At 37.6% G+C, this 22,657-nt stretch overlaps 2 protein-coding genes across 4 annotated transcripts in view; both read left to right on the forward strand.

Moving 5' to 3' along the window:
• Window positions 1-212: 212 nt before the first annotated feature.
• ttf2 (transcription termination factor, RNA polymerase II) lies at window positions 213-21,267 on the forward strand. Its single transcript, XM_022218455.2, has 23 exons — window positions 213-322; window positions 589-694; window positions 2,030-2,116; window positions 3,187-3,256; window positions 4,079-4,930; window positions 6,077-6,197; window positions 6,414-6,596; window positions 6,705-6,862; window positions 7,289-7,370; window positions 8,516-8,641; window positions 8,763-8,913; window positions 10,255-10,360; window positions 10,552-10,736; window positions 11,379-11,532; window positions 12,035-12,126; window positions 12,420-12,505; window positions 12,884-13,026; window positions 13,691-13,870; window positions 16,484-16,542; window positions 16,921-17,074; window positions 18,550-18,632; window positions 19,992-20,066; window positions 20,322-21,267. Exons 1-23 carry the CDS (start codon window positions 295-297, stop codon window positions 20,464-20,466), a joined length of 3,426 nt encoding a protein of 1,141 aa, XP_022074147.1. The 5' UTR covers window positions 213-294; the 3' UTR covers window positions 20,467-21,267.
• An 830-nt stretch (window positions 21,268-22,097) lies between these two features.
• Window positions 22,098-22,657, forward strand: part of mphosph8 (M-phase phosphoprotein 8) — a 39,841-nt gene continuing 39,281 nt past the window's right edge. For 2 of the 3 annotated variants that reach the window (XM_022218457.2, XM_022218458.2), the window contains exon 1: window positions 22,098-22,346. In XM_022218457.2, the coding sequence (XP_022074149.2) occupies window positions 22,245-22,346 (102 nt within the window). In that variant the 5' untranslated portion in view covers window positions 22,098-22,244. The remainder of the gene's footprint in view (window positions 22,347-22,657) is intronic. The other variant, XM_051959006.1, reaches the window with a different exon arrangement.

The raw sequence follows: 22,657 nt of genomic DNA on the forward strand, positions 1-22,657 counted from the left end.
CGCTTTTTTGCAGAACATTTCATAATAAGAGTTACTAAGTTTTTTTAAATTTGCCATGCTTATTCAAAAAATTTAAAACAATTAAATTCCAAGTGTTTCAATCAATATTCTTCATATCTTACTAACTGTTTGACTAAAAAAAGCGATTTTCATTAATTGAATCCACCGTTAACATTTATTCTGAAATTTCCAGATCACATGGTCTTTCGGGCGGCAGCGATTGGCCAATACAAAAAAATCTGACGACACATGATATCGTAGCAAGTGAAACTGAACTGGAAGTGTGTTGGTACAATGGAAAAGGTTTTGTGTAATGTCCACGGTACGTTGTTAAAAGTTTGTGGTTTTTAATTGTTTGCTCTAAAGTAGACACTCGTTAGATATTGTGTGTAAATACCAGAAGTTCTATTTATGTTTTATTTCAGGAAACACTCATTCTAGCATGCATGACACACACATATGACAAGGCAGTTTACTTGAAACGTTTTTTTTTTTGCCGTTTGCTGATACCTTACCAAACGTATTTTTTCCCTTTTGGTGAGTAGAAGATTTCTATAATTGGCATATCAACTTTCTGTCCTCACACAGGCAGCGTGTGTATGCTAAAGACGGGAGTAAGAGATGGACCGAATAAGGGCAACAGCTTTTATATCTGCGTTCACAAGCAGGGATGTGATTTCAGTCAGCAAACCAGGTATTTACATCATGCAGCGGTTAACCACGGGGAGATGGTAAAAACCTCACAACTATAATAGTAGTGGGATATATTGTAATTCCTCATTATTGTCAAAAAATCTGCCGGTCTTTCACTAAAGAAGCCTCATGAATATTGTAGTCCACTCTTGGATGCGCCTAATAATCTCGTATCTTAAAATAGAGACCAATCTGTCACACCTATACCTCTAGTGAGATTGTCACTGTTCAGAGTTTGAATCCTTGAATAACATTTGCTTTTTTACATGTTGCTTCTTGCTACTGTCTCTTCAGCCTTTTATGGTTTTCATATAATGGCAAAATGACAGTTTGAAACAGTGCAATTAGCATATTGCAAAGCCTGCAGTTTCAGATGTACCTTTCATAGTGTGCTTGAGCACACTTGATTTAATTTGAGTGCAGACTGTGCCATACTTTGGTGCTGGTCCAGATTAATGAATGGCCTACATGTCTACTCTGTTTACAATAATTACCTTATTTATTTGGCTTAACACGGTTACAGATTTTGTGATAATTGTTCTATCTCTTTTGTCTTTAAAAATGTAAGAAATACTTCTTTGAAGCAACTTTAAGTAAGTTTCCATAATTGCTGTAGAATATACTCCACTTAATAATTTGATATTTTAATGCTCCATCATGTCTTAAATGTATTACACAATCATTCTTGAAGTGAAGCTTTATTAACTGTATATCACAAATCACAATATTGGTTCAGAAAATTTTATCCATCCATTCATTATCTATACACTGCTTAATCCTCATTACAGTCACAGGGGGATTGGAGCCTATCCTGGCAGACTTGGGACAAAAGCAGGGGACACTATGGTCTGGTCACCAGTCTGTCACAGGGGTACGCAGAGAGACAAACAAATTCACATTCACTATGGACAATTTACAATTATCAGTTATCCTCTGCATGTGTTTGGGCTGTGGGAAGAAGCCAGAGAACCTGAAGAAAACCCACACATGCACTGGGAGAACATGCAAACTTCATATAGAAAGATCCCAGGTTAGGACACAAACTGGGGATCTTCTAGCTACAAGGCTACAGTGCTAACCACTGAGCCACTGTGCAGGCACAGTGGTTCAGTCAAATATGATTTGAATCACTGATTCAAATCATATTTAAATCAGTTTTATTCCACTCATGTAAGCCATTAATCCATACAACCTCTGTCAGACTTTTGCCACTGTCCCATCATCTGAGGTTAAAACTGATGGTTATTTAGTAGGTAATTTGATTGGAAAAATGAGCTTTTTTTGCACAGATTCATTTCCCATTTTTGCTCTGAATTATGGTTATATTCTTCTTTAGCGTCCCCCCTTCTCACTGCCTTCATCATGAAGATGCCATGGTGGAACTTCAAGCTCTCACCTACAGTCAACAACAGCAGTGCCACAGGTGGGTGTGCAAGTGGTTTTATGGTCCAAATCAGGAAGAGCTTTCTGCTGTACCTAAGACATTTTACAAAACGCTTAATAAACATTCATTCCTTATGGAGGCTTTACACTTAAATTAATAAATTGTAGCTACTTTCAGGCGCGTTTTGGCTTCATGTCTTAATGAGAACCCTGATCACTTTTCTTAAAAGGCTGCATGAAAATTTTCATAGGTCGGACTAAGTAACATTTCTGTATTGCTTTCAACACAATGCATAAAAACTGCATTACTGGATAGGCACATCCAAGCAACATACTTTGAGTCTGAAGAAGCTTATTATGCATTTCAGAACCAGTTTTGGTACAAAAACATCACAGAGAATGCCAAAGACAACTTGTTGTCAAAATCCAAAGAACACCTTTCTTACTCACTTTACCCAATAATTTTCACATTTTTACCAGTTAAATTTTCCATATAAATTTAACTTCACTGCAATGAAGACAAGTTGGATTAATGAGTCACTGCTAATGAATGTGATCCAGGTTGAAACATTAACTGGACCTGAAGTTTGTTGCTTCCAGCTGTTTGTAGGACTCTTTCCTCTAGGGCTATCAAATACATGCGGCATCAGACAACAGCAGTACCCATGTGAGCAGGTTTAAGGAGAGTAAGTTGAGCACATTTATGCAACTGGAACAACAGAAGTAATTTTATTAATCATTTGTAATTGTAAATGATCCCTGACATGGAGACTGGACCAGTTGGGATGTAACTGAAGTCGCACTGTGTTCTTCTTCACGTCAGATAGGTTAGCTGTTGCACAGAGTTCATCAGCTGCAGATATTTCATTTGTTACATAACCGATTTTAATTTAGTCTTTAGTTTGTGCATTATTGTACATTACACCTAACTCTCTTGATGTATGATCTCTTATGACAAAGGGGATGTGTCTGAGTAAAGCCATGAGGAACATTAATGGAAAAGTGACTTACAGTATGTTTGACCAAGTGCTTCACTTTAAAGGTTAAAGAAGCCAGCAATGTTTTGTATCCCATGTCAGAAAATAGCCTAAATTGATTCTTTTTTTCCAGGCTGTTCTACCGATGTATCACGGGTAAAAAAGCAGGCCAGAGATGGTGTGGAAACGTGCCTTGGACTGCGGTAAGATTTCCCCATGTGCACCTTTTTTCATATATATTTGATGTCAATGCCATCTGGGAGCTATTAGTTCTAGAAAATGTTTTTATTACTCTTCAGTCCAGACACCAACAGAGGTTTAATCATCACAGACTTGTTTAGCATTGTTCTAAAGCCTTGCCATTGTCCAGACATTTCCAAAGAGACCAAATGTGTCAGTGTCAGGAAGATTTGAGATATTACTACAGAAGTGAGTGGCCATGTAATCACAACATTTCTGATGCAAGTTCAGGTCTTTGTTGCATGTCAAACTCTGTTGCTATGTTCTCTTTACGACCAGTGTTCACTAAAAGTTCCCCAAAACACATATATAAATATTCTATTTTGATGTAATGGTACAACTGCATCATAAACTGGAGTTTTCATTTGATATCAGTATGTAGTAGTTTATGTAAAAAGGTGAGCTTGCAAATACAAAATTTCAAAACATGATTAGAGCTGCAACAATTAGTCAAACGAGTAGTCCTTCAAAAAATTACCTAGAACTCTTTTCATTTTGGATTAACAGTTCACATATTTTTTTGAACAAAGTTCAAAAGTTTCAGACTCAAGATTCTCTATTCAATTCTTCAATGTTCATCTTGACCTTTGTCCTAACAGTAATCATTGCTTGCAGTGAGCAGATTATTTTTCTATTTCTAAGAAATGTCTATGTAGTATGTAACCTTTGCACATAAATATACCTTCAATTTTTACTCCTCAAACATTCATCGTTTTTCATCATTTTCTTTGAAACTGCCTTTTACCCCTTTTTGTAAAAGTGCCTGTTCTCTTTCATCATTGTAGCCAGAGAAAGAGAAGCGAAGCCCTTTATCCGATGCACAGCTGCAACCCTCCTGCCTTCCACCTGTCCGAAATCCCTTCAAGGCTCCTGGCAAGACAGATAAGGACTCTGAGTGGAAAAGGATGCAGTGTGGTGGACGTGAGGAGGAAGACAGTGAGACACGTCACAAGGCTGAACAGAGAGAAAGTTATCGCAAAGAGAATGTGAAGAATGTCGGTGCAGTGAGAGATGAAGAGGAAGGAAAGTTGAACTCATCGGATACTTATCGAGGTAAACAACTTCCACCGGGGATGAGGGTAAAGAAGAGAGTTTCAAATGAAGACAGCAGCAGTCCCAAAGCAAATAATGTGGAAAAAACATCGGATAAAATACAAGATAAGGCTGAAGAGAAGCACTCTGAGCAGGGAGAAGCAGAAAACAAGATTTCTACCTCCAGCATCAACACTGTTCTTCCTGAGAAAGTCAATCAAACTGCACCAGAGCCTCAGAGGAACTCACCCCGGACACCAGCAGATGGTGAAGCCTCTCTGGTGAAACAAATGGACTCCACAGTGAAAAACAGCACCCCTAAATCTGCACCCAGCTCTCAAAATACCACCAAGAACCACATACCTGATAAACCAGCACAGTCAGAGTCAGATCAAACCAAAAGCCTCCCAAAGGATGATGATGATGATGATGATGTACTGCTAGTGTCTGTGAAACCTGCTGCTCAGAAAACTCCTCCTGTTTCCGCTGTCCAAAAAACTCTGACCACCTTTCCTGGTTTCCAGCCAGCTTCTAAGGTCAGAAGTCAGGCTGAAGATCCCAGAGGGTTGCAACACCTGCTCACCACTCAGCTGCAACAGAAAAAGGTGAGTTAATGACCAAATCCATTTGGCCTATAGGCTGCTATTTTTTGTCGTAAAGCTTCAAAAATACGAGACATCTGTTGTATGGATCGACCGATGTGGGTTTTCTAGGGCTGATGTCGATTATTGGAATACAAGAAAGGTTGATAACCGATATTTGGAACCAAAATGCATTAAATGTAATATTTTAACAGCATGTGATAGCAGATAACCAGTCATTGATAACTCGGCTTTTTCATTGATTAGGATTACTGTTACTGAATATGTGCAATAGAAATAGAAGTGACTAAATTAGGATCTCCTCTCCTCTGTTTATGTCTGATCGACTGAGATTGATCGGTTTGTCGGTTCTGTTTCATGGTTAATCTGTTGCTGAATTCTGACTTAGCCACTAGAATAGAATAGAATAGAATATGCTTTATTGTCATTATAGTGTATAACAAAATTGGAAAACTTCTCCTCTTCAGTGCAAAGAAGTCTTAAGGAATAGTGCAAAACAGTCTATTTACAAGTATACATTATAAATAACAGTGTGAATATAAATGGCAAAGTGAATGAGGTAGTGGTGTATGTTGCACATTATACATTATATTGTTGACTGGGTGTGAGACATTAGCATAGCATTAGCCACTGTAAAATCCTGGTTTATGTTTCTTATTTAGTTTTTGCTGTCTCTGCTTGAAAGACATTTCTGAAACCACAGGATGACGACCGACAGGGAGAAGAGAGTGCACCAGACCTGAAGTAGAGCATTTAATTTATTGATAATCAGCCAAAAAATAACAATACCTATAATGACAAAAATGCCCAATATTGGGCACGATAATCGGCCAGGCTGACACATAAGAAATTATTGTGCAAGTGTGACATGGTCATATCAACAAAATAAGTTAGCCATTTTAATGAACATGTCAAAACACACGGTATTTACCCGTAACACTGGAGAAAATCAGCCTTCCTGGAGTGAAAGTGTGTAGAATACACACTTTGACTTGCTCTATCTAGAATCTGTTAAGTTTGCAGCCTTCATGCTTGTTGTTTCAAATGATTGAGGCAGAGTTTCTCTTTTTATTTACAAATAAAATTTTCCCATGTATTCATTTTTATTTGTATTTGTTTGTCTTTCACTGTTTCTGTTTTCCTCTGAAGGCCACTCTGTCTGTGGTGAATGTGGCGGCTCTGCCAGATAAAGGAGAGAGGTTGAAGACACAGGTCAAAGAGCTGGAGGAAGCGCTGGAGTCACTGAGTCTCACTGTTGCTTCTAAGCCTGGTAAGAGTTACACTGTTCGGTAACTTTTTTTTTTTTTTTTAAGATGACACTCCATCTAGGTGTTTTTCACTTATACCTCTAGGTTTCTCAGTTTAGTTTCTTATCATCCAGCCCTATTCACAAGAAAAATAATTAAAGCTCTCTAATAAAATAAACATAGTAAAATTGTTCATTCATGTCTCTGTGTACTTATTGGAATGTACAAATCCCTTTCAGAGTCCCAGAATGAATCTAACAGCAGTGATTCGGGTAAAAGCAGCAGCCAGATGAACCCATTCAGTCGACAGGGGGCCACCATCCTGCTTCCCGCCCCCCCAGCCCCAGGACCCTCCCAGTACCAGGCAACTGGCAGCTCTCTGGGGCTCCAGCTGAGTCAGGGGTACACCCAAATGTACGGAGGTAGGCTAAACGGGGAGACTGAAAACAATTCTGTCAATCTTTCTCTCTCAACAAACGTATGTGTGCTTCATACAGACAGAGTAAGTCCTTCATCCTTCATGTTTCCAGCAAACCCACAGGCTCAGGCCTTTTACGGTGGCAGGATGACTGAGGACCGTCTGCTGGCAGTGAAAAATGCTACCTGTGAGGCCATCGACCATCTCCACAAATCCCTGGAGTCGTGTCCCGACACTGAGGTCGAAGCAGCAGACCCCAAAGGCATCAAGGTTAGACCCCCTTCACTCACTAGTCTGCTTTTTTTTGTCAGTCATTTAGTCATCAAGTCTGACACCACAAATCATAAAATTTCAGGGATTGATCTTTCATCTTATTCTTTCGGATGGATACTCTTGACCACATACTTTGCTGTTAGAAAATGACAGTTCTCCAGACTCAGTAATTTTATGAAATACAAAAGTGGAGGCTGTTAATTTAGCAGATTAATGCTCATGTTTTGAGATAAGCATGTTCTAAAAACACATATGTTCATAATCCTCAAGTGTCCACATACTTTTGTTTATAGTATATTTGCTATTTTTTAAAAATCTCTTCTCTTCCAGAAAAAAATCCTGTCAATTTGAAATGGATGAAGCCTCTATGCCATCTTTTGATTGGACTCCATTAACATTGCCCTCTTGTGATTGGTTGGTCAGGTGTCGCTCTTGGCCCATCAGAGGAGAGCTTTGGCCTGGCTGCTCTGGAGGGAAACGCAGAATCCCTGTGGAGGAATTCTGGGCAAGTTAATAAATTAGTTATGCATGATATTTATTTTAGAGTTTACAGTTAAGTGGGTAGCAGAGATATGTAGTTTAGGAGTTCAACCTAACATTGTTTGTTGCTATTCTCCATTAAACATTTTACCTGTGCTTAATTTCAAACTCTTTCTAGAAGTTGAAACAGGCCAATGAGCTGTATTTATTATGGAAACCTCTATTTTTATCACATTTTCTACAGCAAGTACTGTAGACCTACTACAGTAGGTTTAAACGCAACAAAAAAACCCAGGCCTGTCAGTTTGGTTCATTAAAAAAACAGTTCACAGTGAAAACTATGCAAAATTACCCAGTTAGCCAGGAATTAATTTTAGAAAAACCAAAAGATGTTTCTCTTAAATTTTCCAAATTAAAGCAACTCTTGACTAGACTTTACATGTTTATGTTGATATACATTACCTCAGTATTTTTTCATACTGTAGCATACTCTGAACCTTCACTTGAGTCTTATTAAAATTGTTATATGTGTGTATGTCTGTGATGTCTAAAACTTGTTGTTGACTGTCTAGACCAAGATGCTCTTACGTAAGACACTCTAAATCTCAATGAGCTTCCTGGGTAAATGAAGCTAAAATTAGATGTAATTTGATGTTTGTGTGACAAAGAGCTGAACTGCACTGTGGGATGTCAGTGAAACATCACTGTTAGAGTTGAACTTGTAAATACATTTATCATAATCAAGCCCTAGGGCATTAACTGTCTGTACATAGTGTTTTTACATGATCATTTTTTATAAAATACCCGCACACACTTCTCGCTTCCCTAGCTTCCACATCTCAGTACTTTTCCACTCTCTCAGCTCACTCCCATTTGTGTAACTTGAGCTACTTCTTATCTTATGCAGCCATGTACCCACACCTGCTTCTGTATAAATAAACCATGTATTGGAACAGCCCTTTGTAGCTTGCACTAATGTGTCTTCTTACACTGTGCTGTTACCCCTTGCAAGTGAAACTACTGTCTCCGTGTGTTTTCTGGTCTGGTGAAGATCTTATGTTACGTGAGAGCTCTTAACGGAGTTTCTCCCTGACAATCACATTGCACTTTCTTTTTTGTTTTTATTTCTTCTTGTACTTGTGATGTGATTCGTATTCTTTTTGAATTCAGCCGATGACATGGGTCTGGGGAAGACCCTGACTATGATCGCTCTCATACTGGCCAAGAAGATCAAGGCTAAAGAAGAAGATGGAAAGAAGGAAGAGAAGAAGCTGGAGGCTTGGATATCCAAAACTGGTAGCTAGAACCTTTTATCACAGTTTCAATGGGTCAGATAAAACACAGCTAGGTCACAGCTTGTATTTAAATTACACAGTATCTCTTTTTGTATGCTTATATTTGCCCGTTTATCATCCAGACTCCAGCCTTGTGGTCTCTAAAGGCACTCTGATCATCTGTCCTGCCTCCCTGATTCACCACTGGAAGAAGGAGATTGAGAGACATGTGAAGACAGGACGGCTGACTGTGTACCTGTACCATGGACCCAACCGCGAGAAAAGTGCCAAAGTGTGAGAAAACCATGCCGACATTCACACATAAACAAATACCCACCCGTACCCCTTGGCATTCTGTTTCTGTTTCTAGAACAGTGCAGTCACATTCTCTTCTCTCTCTTTGTTGCAACACAAAGATCCTATTGTGACAGTTTTGTGTTTGCTTCATTTACCTTTATACCAACCAATTACACATTAAAATGTAGGTCATAGAGGCCATACAAAGCCACATTAGGAGCAAAATTGTCTTGCACACAGATACACTGTTGACATTTCTACCCACTAAGCAGCTCTGACCTTGATTAAATATTTTCTTGATATCACATATTTCCTCACTGTGGGCCCATTTTTCACTGCAGTATAAAGTCCTGCATCTCTATGGAAACAGCACAACCATGACATCAAGCAAGGAGACCTCAAAAATGTCTTTTCAACAATATAACAAAGTAATAATGCCATGTATCTCTCAAAAACAAACAAGCAAACAAAAAAGTTAAATTTCTTTAATTGACATGTACTACTTTTATGCAAGTGCCCACAGGTGTTACGATTTATGAAAAAAGATATTGGCATTATAAATTGGCTTCCATGCATTTCGTGTATGTGCTCTGTGTACGCACTGGCTGCAGTTCAGATAAAAAGCTCTGAATTTTTCTCACTACTGTTGCGTTACAGATACGTCATAAATAGACTCCCAATTGTGCAGAAAAGCTCAGAATTTTTATTTTGTTTTTACAGAAACTGTTTATTTTTGGCAAATGTTTAAATAAGACATATAGAATAAAGTGATTTTGATGATATATCACAAATTTAAGCTGAGATTTGGTTAAATTTCTTGACCAAATGTCACATCACAAATGAGTTGACAGTTCAAGGACTGTCAGGGAGTTAAAAGTCAGACAATTTTTTGTTTTTACAGTTTCTATCCCTGATAAATGGTGTAGTTTTGTCCATTTTGTGAAGATGGCAAGCTTTCTACCCCTTCTGCCAGGTTTTAATTTCAGAGGTTTGTACATCATATGCTCTATAAGTAAACTTGATTTGCTATTTTTATGACCACAATCCTTTTCGACTAAAAGTCAACTGTTGATATTAAGCTGTCAACAAGCCCTGAGTTTTAGTCCATGTAACTCAGGGCCCAAAGTGAAGCCATCAGAACTGTTATGGCTCTGTGACCATAGGGAGAGTTGTGTAGTGCTGAAGAAGTTAATGTTCTTGACACATTTGAGTGTGAAATATCTATTTACAGTTGTAATAAACGCATCCCAGATCTTCACTAGCCATCAATTCTTCTCGTCTGGCGGACAATTGAAGCACATACAATCTAAATACAGTGTTGTGAATCTGCCCCGTCAGGCTGGCGGATTACGATGTGGTGGTGACCACATACAGTCTGGTCTCTAAGGAGGTCCCAGTCCAGAAGGAGGAGGCTGATAAACCCAGCAAGGATCCTGATGATGTGGTCAGTAAAAACTGTGTTTGCTAAATAAACTACAAAAAGCAAAATCTGTGAGTGTAGCTTTTATTCACCAATACAAAATTACACTGAAGAAGCTTGCGGATGATACATTTGGTGTTTTTTAGGTTAAAAAAATAGGTTTTATGATTTCAAAACTAAAAAATGTACACAAACTTGATGTCATCTTTCTTCAGCCTTCACATTCAGGTCCTCTTCTGAGAGTGACCTGGACCCGGGTGGTTCTCGATGAGGCCCACAACATCAAAAATCCAAAAGTTCAGACTTCCATGGCTGTCTGTCAGCTGAGGGCTGGAGCCCGCTGGGCTGTCACTGGTACACCGATCCAGAACAACCTGCTGGACATGTACTCACTGCTCAAGTAAGAAAAAAACTGTCAGTGCAAGAGCTTTAAAATGCTACCTGGCCAAACTGCTTCCTCTGTTGTGTCTGCATGCTGAACATGTGTTGTTCTCAATGGAAGCCGTTTCTAGTAAATCTAACAAAATAAATCATGCAAGCAAGACGAAACTACAATGGAGCAAATAAAAAAGGGCCATCTGTTTAATTCAGAATCTATTCAAGTGCAAATTTGACATAAGGTGATTTGGCTCTGTCTTGGATCCATGTGTTATTCCTCACAATTCAGGAGTTATAGCTGAAATGTGATTTACCGCAAGTTCACACTAACTCATCTCAGTTTCACAAATTGACTGAAATCTGTTTATTACTTTTTGAAAATAATATCAGACTAACACACTGGAGTAAAATTTTCATTGTGGTGCAGAAAAAAAATACGATTGGTTAAAAGAAAAGGCTGAACGTCAGGGATGTTCATTTTTTAAAATATTCCAAGTCACATTCTCTAAAACAACATTCGATGAATGAATAAAATTATGCTTTTTTGTTGATAATAGCTGAAAATTATTGGACTGAAGTCTTTTTTGAAACTGCTAATGTGAATTTATCTTCATTGCCGTGAAGTCAAGATGAGATTCTTTATATTCACCGTTTTGTCTTTCAGGTTTCTTCACTGTTCTCCATTTGATGAGTACAAACTGTGGAAAGCTCAGGTGGACAATGGCTCCAAGAGAGGCAGAGAGAGACTCAACATTCTGACGAGGACGCTGCTGCTACGACGAACTAAAGACCAGATGGACTCGACTGGAAAACCACTGGTAGAAACACACACTCACAGAAGGAAATGCTGGTGTAGGTTGTAAATATTATAGCTTGCTGTAAGAAGAAACTCTACATACCCCAGTTGTAAAACCCATCTGAAACACTGGCTTAAGGAAAATCAGATCTGTGATCACTTTAAAATTGGTATGTTAAATATTGTATACTGTCTTTATTTACTTATGTATTTTTATCAGTATATCATCACTTGAAAAGCGTTTGTGTTGGGGGACGAAGAGCATAAATTTGTGATTTTCCTGTAATCCAGCGTGTTTACCTCTTGTGTTTTCGTACTGATCTTCATTATTGAGTGATGTCCCTACTAAATAAACTTTAAAAAAGAGAAAAAAAAACATCTGACTTAATGGTAACACATCAGTGTTTGATTGATTTTAAATGATAGCAGAGTCATCAAAGCTAATTAAGAGTTTGTTGAGCCACTGAAATTGTGTTGTTTGATTTAACTCGATTCTGGCTGAGGGGAAGTGTTGAATGTTTCAGGTGTCTCTTCCTGATCGGACGTGTGAGGTACATCGACTCAAACTCTCCGAGGATGAAAAGTCTGTGTACGATGTGGTCTTTGCCCAGTCAAGGTAACACATCTGACCTTTTTATTAAAATAAAATGCTGCTCTGATTGCAAGTAACAATGCTTTTAAATTTTTAATACTTTATATTCTTATTGTTTTATTTGGTATTTGTCAAATGTTTAATTCCTACAATTTTGTTTTTATCGGATGTCGCTCTAAAGTAAAGATGTTAATACTCCATTTTTAAACTGGACACTGCATAAACATTGATGGGTTGCTGTTAAGCCTTCCTTTATACAGGAGAAAGTCCTTTTAAGAAACATAAAATGACACTGGACTTGTGGTCTTTTCGTCTAGATCAACTCTGCAGAACTACCTGAAGAGACATGAAGGAAATGATGTGAGCAAGGGAAAATCTTCCACTTCCAATCCTTTTGAGAAAGGTAAAATATCAGCTTCCTGTTGTACCATTTTCAGCTAAGCTTTTGAATACTGCACTGATTGTTGTACCAGGTTTGACTTATTCGATTATATTTGTGCCTCATTTCTGATCATAGAAAAATTAGTTTGCAATCATATGTTTTGACTTTTAAAAGATGTTTTCCTTTTGTTATAGAAGAGTTTGATTTAGAATTGTTGTTTTCTGGAAAGCTGTATCTATAAAATTATGTGCAAAATACGAAAATTAAATAAAAGAACTGAGAACATTCCATTTAGGCTATATCAAATCAGACATTTTTACCTTTTAGGTCAGACTTGATCAGTAATTTAGCATTGTTATTACTTATTGATGTATCATCGTTTGTGTTCCGTCTGCCTAGTGGCCCAGGAGTTCAGTATGTCCCAGTCCGACCCGCCTCTGCCCGGCTCTCAGCAGCCTCCACAGGCGTCCAGCACCGTCCACATTCTGTCTCTGCTGCTGCGCCTCCGACAGTGCTGCTGTCACCTCTCACTTCTGAAGAAGGTAAACTCACACTCATGTTTCCTACAGTTTTTGTACTAGTGTCCATCAAACTGTGAACTCCTCTACTTTCTGCAGGAATAGCAGTTTAAACATCAGACACTTGGATCTAAACAATAATTTCAGTATTATTTGCAGCATTGCCTTTTTCAATAGTTTGTGCAATATTAATTTCTGTGTCATGTGTAGCACATCTTTTCATGTGCAGTAGTTCATATTTTAATGTCTTAGGTGCAATATTTTATTATTGTGCATAACACTGTCAAGGCAATGTGCTGTATTTCATTATCTCATTTTTAAGAGGGAATATTTCATTATGATGTATGATATTAGTTATTATTTCTGTATAATTGTCAGCATTCCTGCTAATGCTATTCTTTTTCTTAGAATAGCCTTATTTGAGCTCATTCAATTAATTTCAGCTTTAAATCTTACTATATCTTACTGCTTTTCAACTTTTTAGGCACTGCATTTCCTATGTTATGTCATTATTTTTTTCTGCGCAATACCTGGCATAAGAATTCCCTATCTAACGTATCTTATGTTCTGACAGTGCTTGTCCTTAATGAAAGAGAGACTCACAACATAAATTCACACACAGACCGACTGCATATTACACAGATGCATTCATTAAATTCCCTCTTTGTCCTCTCCACTCTCTGCTCAGACACTCGACTCTTCAGAGCTGCAGGGTGATGGGATTGTTTTGTCTCTGGAGGAGCAGCTCAACGCTCTGTCGCTGTCCTCCAGCCCTTCAGCATCGGGCCCTGATCCTAAAGACACCGTGGCCCTTAATGGAACCCGTTTCGCCTCAAAGCTGTTTGAAGACACCAGTGAAAGCACCAAGGTGGGCAGCGTCACTCTTATTTTTTTCTTTTTTTATAAATCTCTTTATTAACATTTTGCCAGTTAACAAGGAAATATAAAGAACATATCAAAATCATCATCATTGAATCCGCCAGTTATAACCACCACCCCATTTCCCACCCATCCCACAGTTGCATAGCTGTACATAAAAAAAAAATAAATATATATATATATATATATATATATATATATATATATATATATATATATATATACATATATATATATACGTAAATACATAAGTGAATACATACATAGTATATACCAATATAATTTCAGTAAGGTGCACAAGAATGAAAGCATAATGGAGACCATGCTGTGCTGGTGGCCAATATGAGAGCAGAGTCCAATAGAAAAAAAAAGTCCCAGTCACTCCAATATGAAAGGGTGTGACCGATCAAAATGGGAGTAGATGTACAGAGATCTCCAGAGTGCTGGCAAGAAATCAGTCATCAGCCGTAAGACATCAAAGGATCTGACCTCATAAATCAAGCGGATGACAAATAGCCAGGTCAAACAAATAAGACAAAACAGACAATACACCCAGAGTGGGTGGAAAAAAAAATAGATAGATAAATAAAATATAATAACTAAATTAAAATAGTAATAATAATAATAATAATAATAATATTAAAAAAGGAGGGGGAGGGGTAAGACAGAAGAGAAGAAGAGAGCCCAGTGCTGTATGGATAAGTAATGAGTACTAAGCCCAATTCATATCGCTGTTCATTCCAATTCGAAACGTCTAAACTGTCATAATAGACTAAGAAGGGAGTCCACATCTTATGAAATTTCTTCAAGGAGCCTCTCAGCGTAAATTTTATCTTTTCTAATTTCATGTGCAACAGTATGTCCTTAATCCATCTGCTATGGGAGGGTGGGGACGGGTGCTTCCAATTAAGAAGAATTAGTCATCGTGCAAGTAAAGTAGTGAATGCGATAAAATCATACATGCTATTACTAAAAGCTACACCGTCTGGTCTCACACCAAATATAGCAATGAGTGGATTGGGGTCTACAGTTATACCAAAAATCTCACTGAATGATTTAAAAATCCCCTTCCAAAATATTTCCAGAGCTGGGCAAAACCAAAACATGTGAGCAAGAGTGCATGGAGAGTAATTGCATCTATTACATGCAGGGTCAAAATTAGAAAAAATCCTGGCCAACCGGGAGTTAGTAATATGTAGACGATGTAGGACTTTAAACTGTATAAGGCCATGTCTAGCGCAGGGTGAGGAGGCATGGACTCGGTTAATCATCCCATCCCATTCAGTCTCTGAAAAACGCTGGTTTAAGTCCTGCTTCCAAGCTTGCCTGAGGTAGTCAAGCATCTGAGGATTTATAGAGCTAATCATCGTGTAAAGTAACGATATTAGCCCCTTGGCAGTGGGGTTTAAGTCAAGGAGTTTGTCAATCGGTGACATTATTGGCAGATTAGGAAATCAACAAAATTTTTTCTGTACAAAGTGTCTGATCTGTAGGTATCGGGAAAAAAATGAGTTCTGGGAAGGTTGAACTTTTGGCTAAGTTGTTCAAAAGAGAGGAAAGTATTATTAGAAAACAAGTCTTTAAAGCATTTGATACCGTTTCTATGCCACAGTTGAAAAGCTGCGTCCGTATTAGAGGGGATAAAGGCTATATTAAAGATAATAGGACATGAAATTGATGCCTCTTGCAATCCGAAGTGCTTTCTAAACTGGGACCAAATCTTCATTGCGTTGCAGCGTCACTCTTATGTGTTAAAATGTGTCCTGCTGTTAGCTGTGGTAAACTGGAATATCATAGACCAAAGGCTACCAAAAGGAACATAACAAGTGACTTTAATAGCAGGAAAAATAGTTGAAATAAGGAAAAGTCACTGGTTATTTAAAGGTATCAGTTGCCCTTAGTTGTAGCCTCTTTCTGCTATCCGCACAGTTCTGAAAGTACACAAGAATCACATGACAGACATAAGTTCAGCTTTAATTGCTGATGAGGCATAATGATATGTTACATAATTCATTGTTTAAAAACTGTCTTTGTCATGAGCCCAGGGAAAATATGGAACAATCCTGGTGATGTTTTTTATGCTATGTGTGACAGGACAGTGCCTGATACAGCAAGCGGAAGTCTGTGCTTAATGGTAGAAAAAACTAATCTGTGTCATCTTAAAATGAACTATAGTCAAGTAGACTACTGTTTCAAATAGCTTTTTGAAGTGTTTAATTCCTAATATGTACATTTCTCAGGTATAATCCACCTTAAATAACCCTACAGGGTCCTAGCTGCAGTGTTTAGGTTACTTTTGTGACACCAATCATCCTCTTTTTCAGAGGAAAGCACTTTGGTGCAGCAGCTATTGTCTTAAATGGTCTATAATATGTTTTCTCGACTTGCTCTGACTATTTAATCTTGTTTTTGTTGCCTTTTGTTGTTTTATGTTTTTGTTGAATTAGTTTTCTAATTTGACATTTGTCTTGCTCTAAACACTAAGCTTGTTTTCAAAAACTTCTGCAAGTAAAGTTACTATTATTATTATTATTATTATTATTATTATTGTTTTATGAAATGAACAATTAAGATATATAATTCTTCTTCCTCAAATTTGCAGATTTCTGCTATCGTGTCTGAGCTGAAGGCAATCAGACAGAAGAGTGATGATCAAAAAAGGTAAAGCAACATTACATATTCCTGTCCCATGTATTTTTTTCTGTTAATATTCTATATCTGCTTTAGTCGACACGTTCTTTTAACAAATCAGTTTCACCCAAACGTCCAGTCCGCCGTATCTGTTGTAATACCTGACTGTGTCCTTCAATCTTTCTCAGCAAATAGTGTTACCCAGTTTTCATGGTGATGTAAAGTTCAAATCTTCTGAGCACATGATAGGCTTCTCAATCTGCTGGAGAACAGTGTGTTATCATCTGTGTGCGTCATTCATATTCAGAAAATATACATTAATTAACCTGTCAGTCTGCAAGTGGCTAAAGAGAACCTTTCAATCTTACCTTCTAATCAACATTTTGTCTCCTGTCTGGTATCCTGCAGTGTCATCGTGTCCCAGTGGACCAGCATGCTGCACATTGTGGCCGTTCATCTGCGTCAGATGGGCCTGAGATACGGTGTCATCGACGGGACTGTCAACCCTAAACGTCGCATGGACCTGGTGGAGGAATTTAACACTAATCCTAAAGGACCACAGGTAGATCTTTCTACCCCTGAAACAAAACACACAACAAAAAACAGTTGGCATGTTTACAATAATAGCAAAAAGAATATCATATAACAGTAAAGCCTCTGACAGACTGTTTCATATTATGTTTTTGGGGGGTTGCTTTCGTTTTGTGTTATAGCAAGTTTTTTGCATGTAAAAGTTCTTAAAACTTGAAAGTCCACATCAAAGGGAGATAATCTCTTCCACAGAAAGTGCTACTCCTTTCCTGCCTGAAACACGTCGTATGTAGTGCAGGCTTTTCTTCCGTTACTTATTTACATCACCTTGTAACACATTTGCATAATTCCTGCCCCATAACTACTTTAGCCACGCCCTCAAACAAAGAGCAACAAATAAGTAGCTTCCTCGTTGTCCGAATGTACAGTGCGAGAAAAATAAGCTGCATTTTACACTGCCAGTAAATGTACACGACATAAGCTCATTAAAAATTGGTAAATAGCAGAAATTTTCATTAAAGGAATCCTGTGAATCTTTTCACCTGCCTTACGACAATAGAGCTGATTGTTTATGAGCTAGCTCAGTAGGGTTGTTTTGTACATGCACTTGATTATGCACACTAATGCACGCAGGTGATGCAGTGTGTGTTTTTTTTTATTCATTAGTGTTTTTATTTGTCACATGCTCATAATTTGAAATGCAATGTGGCTATTCTACAAAAACAAAAAGACATGATAAACATCCTTTTAAAGTGGGGAAAAAATAAATCAGAAATAATGAGAAGTAGTGAGACTGTGAAACAAGAGTTGCAGCTGTGTGTGTATGTGTCATGTTTATGCTAAGAGAGAGTGTGTCCGCATACATCTGTTATATACATATTTATATTTTTCCATGTCTGTGCTACATGTGGCCTTGGTGCACTAAAATATGCAAACAATGTGCCAAGAAAGAAGAATGTACATTTGTAAACAATATAGAATTAAAAGATGCTTTTTATTTTTGCTACAATTTTGTCTCGTTTCCCATATATGCGTCTTAGCTGCTCCCAGTAAAGGTGTGAAATAGGAAACAACTGTATATCTTTGCTATAGCCTTCAGAAACCTGCCTTTCTTGCTCTTTGTTTCCTTGGAACGTGTTTAAATAATGACGAAGATCCTCTATGATGGTGGAGGGTGAACCATTTGTAGGAGGACAGGACAGCCAGAAATAAAATATATATATATGTTAGCATAATGGAGAGCACCTAAAATGTTTCAAAATTTTTCAATGAGTGAAATGCTTAGATTTCTAATACCTATAGGATAAACATATTGGGTTATTTGAGTAACAGTGCAAGCAAACTGTGGCACCTTTTAAAATATGAATGTGAAAGCCCTGTTTTTGCAATTTTGATCCTCTCCTAAACACTTGTGTTTTTTTTTTGTTCTATTTTTCAATTGTATGTAGCCAAAAATGGAAGAAATATGACTTCAATGCAATTGTTTTTTTCACACAAATGACACAGGTGATGCTGGTTTCTCTTTGTGCTGGAGGGGTTGGACTCAATCTCATTGGTGGGAATCACCTCTTCCTCATCGACATGCACTGGTGAGATGCGCTAAACGTATAATTAATGCTGTGTGCTTCCCCCGGCTTGATATAACTATTGTGCTGCATGTCTTTATGTAATTTTAAAAAAAAATTCTTTTTATGTTATTGTTCTTAAAGTACCTCAGGCTCATATTGTTTCACCATTGCATCTCTTCATACTTCTCATCGGTTAAATTTTAACTTCCCATAGAGCATTTACAGGCAGAAGAATCAACATTTAAAGAAATTATAACATTATAGCCTTTTTACACTGTGTACGAATGTAATTTTCATTAAAAGTAAGCCCATTCCAGCCCTGGCTACCTATTGGTCTGCCATCTTTAAAATATTGTCAGAAGCATTGAATATAGACCTTCAACCCAACGCAGCTATGACCATATTTGGTACCTCAGATAGAAAACACGCAACACTAAGGGAAGGTTACAAAAACATAATTGCTTTTACGACGCTGCTGGCACGTAGAAGAATACTATTGCATTGGAAATCAAAAAATCCACCGAAAGCATCTTTGTGGTTTAGCGACCTGACACAGTTCATACAATTAGAGAAAATAAAATATACCCTCAGGGGTTCCAGGGACAAATTCTTCACTGTCTGGGGTCCAATGTTGAAACATCTAAATAAATTTAAAATTGTACCCACTTAATGACCACTCTGCGGCTATCTTGCATCAATATTTGTGTTTATGATTGAATCCATGTAAACCATGTCGGGGCTAGTGCACAGCTTCAATCTTGGTGAGTCTAGGCATAGGTTGTCTTTTATTTATTTATTTATTTATTTATTTTTTTTTGTGGATATATATATATATTCTTTTTTTTTCCTTTTTACATATCCAGTTTCATCTCATTTAATCATATGTTTTTTTTATGGATTGGTGTCCAACATGTTCTTGGGGGTGGGAGAAAAGTTAAAATATAAACACGGGCATTGTGATTCTTCTGTTTGTGTGATTATGTATCATACTGTTGATGCTCAATAAAAAAGGAATTTAAATGAAAAAAAAAAAAAAAGTAAGCCCATTTACACTGTCCTCAAAATAATTTTCCTCATCTATTTTGCGTAAATAAATGACAAAATCACATTTTTAAGAATAGGAATTCAGTCTCCTCTCTTGCAAATGAAGTAAAACATGCACACACACTTCACAAATAACAATAATTTTGATTTACTCAGGATAAGAAAGATATTTTTTCCCAAACTCGTTTTGCTTCTTGGTTGGTAGCAGTTTCTTGGTTCACATTGGCATTTACAGCCATTTATTCTAGAAACTGACAAAGGTTTGTATAATTGAATGCGTGTGTATATGTACATACATGCAGAAAGCCATTTTTATAACCTTAAATGCTCTGTCAGGAACCCAGCCTTGGAGGATCAGGCCTGTGATAGAATCTATAGAGTTGGACAACGTAAAGATGTCACCATCCACAGGTAACTAATCAGCAGGACATTTTATATGTTTGTGTAGAAGCTATTATCCTCTAGCTATTGGAAAAAGGCAGCATAAAGTGACAAGATAGAACACCAGAATACTACTAAAATTTTCTTGAAATGGAGATCAAATTCAAATTTGTTTTTCTGCCATATGCGTCTGTATTTTTATGTCTAGTCCTGAGTGCCTTGTTTGTCATTAAAATATGAAAATTCACTGTATTTGTGTTAAGAGTTTTGCATTTGTGCTTCAAGGTTTGTGTGTGAAGACACCGTGGAGGAGAAGATTTCCACACTACAGACGAAGAAGAAAGAGTTGGCCCACAACGTGCTGTCGGGAACAGGAAGCACACTCTCTAAGCTCTCTCTGGCTGATCTCAGAATCATTTTTGGTGTCTGAGACTGTAAATTGCTGCCACTGTCAAACACTCAGCTATTTATTCACACATACATTTGTGTATTTATGTTTGTATTAAGGTATATATGTCTGGAGAAATTTTGAAATAACCTCATAAGACTGAAGTAAGAATATTGCCTTGAAATGAATTACTAGTTTGTTTGGCCTTTTTTTTTTTTTTTTTTTTTTTTAACCTTAAGCCAGAAATGTTGACCATCAGTTTATTTTATTAACTTTAAGAGACTGTCTATCCATTTCCTCTTGCAGCTACTGCAGCAGTGTTGTTGGATTACTCTAAACAGCGGATTTGAATTTGATATCCAACATTTCCTGAGTTTGTTCTAAGGGAAGTTTCCTGAAACTGTAGATAGCGTTACATACAGACAGAAATCAAAATGTGTATCCACAGTAACATCATCCTGCATTTCATGTATTCTATGAGACACAGATAAAGAGCTCTTATACTCAATTTTTTGTCGTAATTTATGCTTTATTACAAATATTCCTGTGTTTACGTCATATGCTACATTAAATGTGGCAGTATTTTTACATGCATGTTTACATACATCCTCAAAGAACATATTTAGTTTAATTTCTAATCAGGGATGCATGAAAAGTGGATTTTTCTATTTCTTTTGATTTGTGCCACCTGGTAGTTTATTTCCTTTAATTGTGTTTTCAAATGCATTTTTAAGTATAATGTATGTAGCTGTATTTCTGTTGACATGATTTGAACTTGCTGCATTCAATCTTTTGCACGGTAAACTGAAAACACTTCATAATTAAATTGCTTTTGGAGATGAATTCAAGCTGTATTGTAATTTTTCTCATCAAAAATAAGCTGCTCACATTGCACTTTTGAAGACGTGTATCTCCTGATTTGATTGTGTTTATTTGAAACATACTTTGGACACTGAAGAATGGAAACATGAACAGATATGTGAGTTAGTTCAGGTTTGTATGCTGAGGTCAAAGTGAACTTTATTGTCAGTATCTCTACATGTGCAGCACATGCAGAGATACAGAAATGCTGTTTCTCAGTAACACTGTACAAAATAAATATACTTAAAGAATACAGTGCAAATAGTGCAGGCTAAGCAAAACAATGTGCAACAGACGGATTATGCAGTTTTAGAAGTATGAATTTGTGGCCCTGTTGATTATCAGATTTGTTCACTGGCTTATTTCTCTGACAGCAGTCCAACATGTCTTCAGAGATTTTAGAATAGTGTTTGCCATACAAAAATCCAGGAGTTCGTGATGCCTTTATGAAACATCGGAATTTTGAATTTAATGCCTAAACACACAACACAAAAGGCAGCTAATCGAATTTACATGTTATCAACAGTTATTTTATTTGGAGGTGATTTAGTCTTAAAATGCGTATAGGCAGTAAATGTGTTTAGAAGAAGTTTGAAGTTGTCTGAAACTCAAGTAGACAGGTGGTACTTTATAAATTTGTGCCCTTCTATATCGTTTCAGGTAAAATTATTCACTTTCGCAAAATCTGCATTACTGTTTTAGTTTAGAAGAGTTATAAAAAAGGGACGTGAAGTTAGTGGATTCCCTCAATGTGATGTAGAGATGGTAGTTTTGGTGGTTTTATAGGTAGCACTTGAATGCACCGCAGTGAGAGCGGGCGGTAGCTGGTACAACCCTCCGAGCTGCAGCAGTAGTGCAGTCCCTACCCCCAGGTACGCTAGCGTCCTCTGTATCAACACTACGAGCGCCGCAGCCGAACTAGCTTCATATTTACAGCAAACCGGCACCGACCCGGAGCCATGGAGGCCAAAACTGACAAGGTGGAGCCCGCGGACAGCGAGCAGGACGACGAGGAAGACGTGTACGAAGTGGAGAGGATCATTGACATGCGAGTGGAAGAGGTAAAGCTAGCTAATGGCTAGTCTAGCTCGGCAAACATGGCTGGCATTTCTTTCACTCCATTCTCACGACGCATAGCCCACCTACAACGGCGGACAGACACTCTTTTACTAATTCAACAGCCCTTTTTGGTGCATTTTAAGTGCTTTTTAATGCTTTTTAATTCCTCCCGTGTTCCTTAATTTGAGGTTATGGGTGTTTTTCCGTCGCCGCTCGCCTCCTGTCCATACATAGCATGGTTTTTCCAGCACAACTTCTCCCATGATGTCCGCTCGCCTCTCCCCTGCTGAGGCCAAGGACGGACGCTCTGCAA

The sequence above is a fragment of the Acanthochromis polyacanthus genome, chromosome 14, assembly GCF_021347895.1.
Source record: "Acanthochromis polyacanthus isolate Apoly-LR-REF ecotype Palm Island chromosome 14, KAUST_Apoly_ChrSc, whole genome shotgun sequence".
In the NCBI taxonomy this organism is placed as follows: domain Eukaryota; kingdom Metazoa; phylum Chordata; class Actinopteri; family Pomacentridae; genus Acanthochromis; species Acanthochromis polyacanthus.

Coding starts and splice junctions, on each gene's coding strand:
- ttf2 (XM_022218455.2), top strand. CDS start 295: ATGGAAAAGGTTTTGTGTAATGTCCACG. Junction 6,597..6,704: donor GTACACCCAAATGTACGGAG/GTAGGCTAAACG, acceptor TCATGTTTCCAG/CAAACCCACAGGCTCAGGCC. Junction 6,863..7,288: donor CAGACCCCAAAGGCATCAAG/GTTAGACCCCCT, acceptor TTGGTTGGTCAG/GTGTCGCTCTTGGCCCATCA.